The sequence below is a fragment of the Paramormyrops kingsleyae genome, chromosome 5 (assembly GCF_048594095.1).
Source record: "Paramormyrops kingsleyae isolate MSU_618 chromosome 5, PKINGS_0.4, whole genome shotgun sequence".
Taxonomy (NCBI): Eukaryota; Metazoa; Chordata; class Actinopteri; order Osteoglossiformes; family Mormyridae; genus Paramormyrops; species Paramormyrops kingsleyae.
In genome coordinates this window covers 41,310,938-41,316,937 of record NC_132801.1, presented here as the reverse complement: position 1 = coordinate 41,316,937, position 6,000 = coordinate 41,310,938, and the positions used below count along the sequence as shown (strand labels likewise).

Genomic DNA, 6,000 nt, shown 5'->3' with positions numbered 1-6,000 from the left:
AACTGAATCAGCAAGGAATAAGTGGGGCACTTTAGGGGTAAATGGGGCAATTTAGCCCTGGGGTGTTGCCCCCTGTAGCTCAGACCCCTAGTCACCCCCCCCCCCCCGTATTTGCTTAGGATGCCCTGGTACATCTCAGCCCCGAAAAAGGAAAAAAAAAAAAAAAAAACCTGATTGTGCTGCAGTTTCCGGGCATTAAAAGTAAATGTTTTGTTAATTATTGATCGTTGTCATCCAGCTCTTTATAACATTTGGTACTAATTATATCCCTGCAACATTGTTCGGACAGCATTCAGCACTTAGCCTCATGTTAACTTTGAATCCCCTTTGTAAATTCATATCCACAGGGGGGCACCATATCATCTCCTTACTACAAAAGGAGAAGTTGTGAGGAAAAAGAGGAGAAATATATAAATATATCTAAGTCTCAGCCTTCATTCGATTCTACAGCAAGGCACCAAAGACCCTGGAGAAAAAGAGAGGAAGACTAGAAGAGAGAGAGTGTGTGGCAGAAGCTGAGAGAGAGAGGACCGAAGTAAGTGGGACGAGACAAAAGCTGCGATATGAGAGGGGAGCGACTTTCATTTCAGCCTCATTGCCACATCAGCTGTTCCTAAAGTCTTGCATTGCCATGGAAACAAAAGAACATCACTGAAAAACAAGAAGAAGAAAAAGAAAGCAGAACAAAGAAAGAGAGTGGAAGAGAGGGTGGGTTACCACAAGAAACCACTGACTTTGAGAAGTGAAGGAAGAAGAGGGCAGAACCTGGCTCCTGAACATGGGTCTTTGTGCTGTTCTGCTACTCTGTCTCTCTCAAGCAGAGCTGGGGAGAGTTTGGGCTCGGGAGCAGACAGGTAAAAAATCGATGTGCAGCCCTGGATGCAGAATGGGGATCTCTGGGCTGGGCCATCACTTTGCATGCTAGTATCTACATGCAGTCATGATATATCTGCCAGAGCTCTGCAACTGTGTGCTAAGTATCTGCTCTTTATACTATGCATGAAATAAATAGTAAGTATCAGTTAAGTGTTGCATTTCCCACTTCTTACACCATTTCTACTTTTAATCTTGAATATTTATGGAGCTTTTATTTTTGGGGAGTGTTGTGCTTCTAGGTGGGTTCATGCACACTTCTGTGCAAAGAGAGACTTGTGGTGTTGATCATTCCCGGGTTGCCCCACCTGGCCTGGAAATGTTTCCCACAGAATTCGATTGAAATGGGGTCAGGCTGTGGGGGTGGGGGTAGGATGTGTGATGGTTTTAACAGTCTCATTCAGTTGAATCTTGATATGGGCAGGAATGACTTTAGAAGCCCAAGTCATATCCTGACTGAATTGTATGGTTTTCAGATGAGGTACTTCAGTCATTTTAAACTCTGGCAAGATTGATATTTTACAGCCGAGGTCAGATAATAAATGGGATTGGATTTGTTTTGAAATAACATAAGAACATAAGAAAAGTTTCTTTTATATATACCTGTAAAACCTTTCTGGTGACTCAGACAAAGCTGCCTCACAGGACTGAGTGTGTTTTGTTTGCATTTTAGCCATACAGGAAGACACAACTGCTTTTCCTCCAGAAGTGGTGTGTCTGCTGCATGGTGCACAGCTCGTACAAGAAATGTGTGTGTGCTTATGCATGTGTGTCTGCGGGTGTGTATGTGCAGGTGTGTTTATCTGGGAGCTCATACCTGGAAAATTAGGGTGTGCATTTTTAAGTCGTGTTTGGGTACATCAGAGTCTAGTCCAGAATCTAGTAGGCTATGTCCCTTGTGGTAGGACAGCCTTCCATATGCAAACTTTGCCCAGTGACAGTGAGATCTGCAGCATGCAGTTGTCTCTGCAGTGTCGTGGTTCAGAATAAACAACGTGGTATTCAGACAGGATGGAAAGCTCCTCCCAATCCGTCTCCAAGTTCCAAGCAGTTCCCATGTGGCATATGAATCCTGAACTTGGATTGCTAGCAGTACTAAACACATTAATGCAGCTTACCACCTCTCAGGATCCAGCATAGTAAGGTCTACTGCAGGGAAGATGGACGGGGTCTTTGAGATGGTGGAGAAATTCCTTCTAGATCCACATAAACAGAGCAGAGAAGAACATCCCCTCCACATCCTTAGTAGCCATGCTGAGGCCAACACCTGTTTTCCATCGACATGTGTTGTTTAAGCTCAGTGATATCTGAGGCGTTACCATAAAAATAGTTAGCTAACAAGTTCACAACAAAGAGCACAGTGAGAATAGGAGTGGGCAAACTTCTATCCCAGTTTGTAATCATTCATCTCTGATTTGAAGCTGACTCAAGAAAGAAGACAGATTCCCTGCCTATTAAAGAACGTGGACTACGTCCACCCTGGACCTCAGTATCAGCACCAAAGCTGACCTTCTTGTGAGAACATTGGTGAACACTACAGCTTTATCTGGCACTGGTGAAGCACATCATTGTCCTAGATAGATCCTGACGGATTCTTCTCTATGATGATGCTGGCTGGCCGCTGGGAGCTGGAGGGATTACAGGCACATTGGAGAGCTCATGGCCCCGTCTCGTCGCTCCAGAGATCTCCCAGATTGGAAAAACACATTAAAGAGGGACTCTAATTTTGGCAGCAGCAGCCCTTGACAGCTTCCTCTGCGTACAGCTCTGGCCTCTTTGTCCCACATCTGCCTGCTTTGCTGGTGTGATGCTGCTGAAGGAAGAACTTAATCTATCAGCTGCTGGTGGATTGTCCATTGGGACTAGGCTGGTCTGAATAGAAAATATGAGTTTAATAGAATCATGCTGCATACCCCACAAGACTGCTGTAGACGGCTTCTTATTTGTTTTCATGCTTTTAATTCCATTTGGGTAATTATGAGGGTTCTCTGTCTATCTAAGTCACCAGTGACTTACTGCATTGATAGAGAAATAATGTGAAGGATTCTGAGAAAACACAGCTGCATATTCCAAGATGAAGTTCAATGATGTTTTGTGTCAGTGCTGCAAATTTATCCTGTGTTTTGTATCACCACTCTCTGAGTACTGCTATTAAGTGGGAATACACCAACAGCTTCTTTAACTTTTGGCAAATTAAAAAAGGGCCAGTATAACAGGGTGAGTATTGAGCAGACATGGGCCTGGTGGTGCGTGTTGGTTGTAAGCTCATACCTGCTTTCTTAAATTTGAAAGCAGTGGTAGAACAGCTGCCAGACTGGGGGGAAGCTGACTAAGTGGATGGGTTCTTTTGTTGCCCCCACACAGATGTTCCTATGATAAGAGAGATTAGGCCTCTGCTGTTAGTCTACCTAAATACACTATTCTAATCTGGGACATATTTGTAGGGGCAGCTGATGGCAGTTTATAGACACCCAAAAATGTTCTATTTCACTATTTCACAATTATTTTCTCTCCATAGTGATGATGTTTTTTGCACAGGGATGCCATAATACACGGTGTTCTGCCATGCAGACTAACAGCATGTGTACGTCAAAGGCGCTGACCTCATGGCTCTGGAGCGGTACCCCGTTGTAATAGCTACTACACTCTTTCCATTCTGACGAAACATATAAAGGAATTATTTAATGAGGACATATTTGTTATGCAGTTCCTTTTTACTTTTTTCAAGCAAAGAAATATTGCCATATTTCAGAACTTTAAAAAGTCATTTATGTTAATTTACAAGTAAAAAAACACCTCATTAAAAAGAATGTCAGATTGAATCATATCTGCCTAAACTATACTTTTTGATGCTTTACTAGTACTGTAGCTAAAGAACTGGCACCATTGGAATAATCTCTATTTCCTCCATGGAGGTGACTTCAGAGTAATGTGGCCTCTTCTTAAAAAGATGTAGCACACATCCATGTACCTCCATTTCACCAGAATAAGTGAGTAATTTAAGAGATTTGCCGGATTGTAATTCCTTGGGCCACACATAAGGAAAGTGCTTATTTTGCTCACAGAGGTGGACTAACTTCTCTAGGGCCCTAGGCTGACATGGGTAGGGTGCCCCCTAAGTGGGCCACCTGAACTATTTTTTGGAGTGAAAAGAAAAACAAGAGGGAATTACAAATGATGGAACATCACTAATATGCTAATCAAAGCACGATGTGCTAGTAGTAAAACTTGCTGATTACGATGAGGGTGGGAGTGCTGTCAGTAAAATTCACTGATCCGGAATGGGGGTTTCGCACTGGTGGTCTGATCGGTCAAATTTAAAAAGTTTAACCATTTGCTCTTTTGCCATGGTCCTAGGTTGTAACCTAGGATAGCTTATGCATTACTCCGCCCCTTAGGCTAAGGTTGGTGTTGAATTTTTGCATGTCTGTTTAATTGTGTTTTCTCCACATATTTTCACAGTGTTTATACTGCTCTAGTAGGTTTTGCTGCTTATTGGGCATTGGTTTATAGGCTACTTACTTTTAATGTGAAACATGGGCTTGTTTGGTTACACATAATGAAGGGATTCTGGCTGGTACTGATGAGAGGCAAACCTGGAGTTCCACTTCCATGGTTCTCAGTTTCTCTTTTTGCTTTCAATAAGCAAAAGGCTTGAAATGCTTAGCTTGCACAAGTAGGTAGTAGAAAAGGGGATGAAAATTGCAACTGCTCTGTCTGAGATGACTGGATATTCAGCTGTGCTTAACCAAAAACTATCTACGGGGCTGTCACTGAAAAGCAATTTCATACTATGGTCCTCAATGGGCTTTCAGTGAGCTGTTCTTGCCTTTGCAAAGATAAGTCTTTTCAAGTGTTTGTCCATTGTCGATTACTTTTAGCTAGGAATGTCAGTACGCTAATAGCAGACAACTGTAGGCTATATTTGTTGTTACTTTTGAATGCATTTATGTTGTGCTTTGTGTAATTTGCTGTTAGTTGGACACAATTGCAATAGGCTGTCTGATGATTGTCTGATAAAGATGGTGTCAGATTAATGAAAGTGCAACAGTTTTTTCGGTAACACTTTACTTGATGAGCAGTCATCATAATGCATTATAGATACCATCACAATAACTTATAATGCTTCTAAAGTATTATAAACACGGCTAACTATTTATAAGGCATCACATATTATAGCCATGTGTATTATGTATTATGAATGCTCTATGAAGCTCTCATTTATAACTACAGATACCCACGTAATGCATCAGAATGGTCAGTATAAGCCATGATAATGCAATAGGAACGTATTTATAGTGCTCATTTTATTTTATATCCAGAAATGTAACTCCTGGAAATTCTGTCTTCATGGGGTCTACCCTTGCCTGATCAGTAAGTGGCCAAGACACAGGGAGAGCAGCAGTTGCTCCTAGTGAGGGTTTCATTGCAATAAGAGCTATGGGTTGTGCTGTAGCTGAATTGTTTGGGGCATTACTTGTGGTGTTCCCACTGCAGGAACCGCCATTCATACATCCCCCATACCCAGTGTATCCTTGCATAGCTTTCATTCTGAAATGATCAGTACACAAATATTGCTGGTCCTAATATCATGAGCAATTTGCTGCTGTACCTTTAAGAAACTGACTGAAAGATACCTAAAATAGCTATTTAAGTGGGTAATGTATTTGAGGGGCTGACGGGTATGGCTGTCTCGGGGGGGCGGTCAGGTGATCGCGGCTATTCCTGTTGATTTGTTCCGCCTTTCACTTGTTCAGTAGATGTAAAAATTGGTGTGCTCTCCTGTGTCTTGCATCTAGTAAACTAAGGCAGGCCCAGATGCTAGACCTGATTCTCATGGTTTATTTTGTTTTCCTCAATGCATATGGCTGAGTTATTTTTTTCTCCTTGTCTTTTCACATTTTCTCTCTGTATTTGCAACCCTGAAATGCCCAGTCACTACATCACATGCTTCTGCTTGGGGCAATTCTGACACATATTAACAACTTTGACAATCATGTTGTCAAGCACCTGAAAGCACCTACCTACTATGAAGATGGCAGACTAACCCTCCCATTAAGGCAGCTGGTGCAGATGCAGGACATTCCTCCTGTATGTCTACTCAGGCTGCCTTCATAAGCGCAGTCT

The 6,000-nt window shown here is 42.2% G+C and overlaps 1 protein-coding gene across 3 annotated transcripts in view; it reads left to right on the top strand.

The window, feature by feature from the left end:
• Nucleotides 1-425: 425 nt before the first annotated feature.
• The window catches only part of plxdc1 (plexin domain containing 1), a 125,414-nt gene continuing 119,839 nt past the window's right edge, over nt 426-6,000 (top strand). The window contains exon 1 of one of the 3 annotated variants that reach the window (XM_023800366.2): nt 426-854. Coding sequence is in view for 1 of the 3 variants with exons in the window: in XM_023800367.2 (XP_023656135.1) it covers nt 779-854 (76 nt within the window). In the remaining 2 variants the exon portion in view is untranslated. The remainder of the gene's footprint in view (nt 855-6,000) is intronic. The other 2 variants (XM_023800365.2, XM_023800367.2) reach the window with 2 other exon arrangements.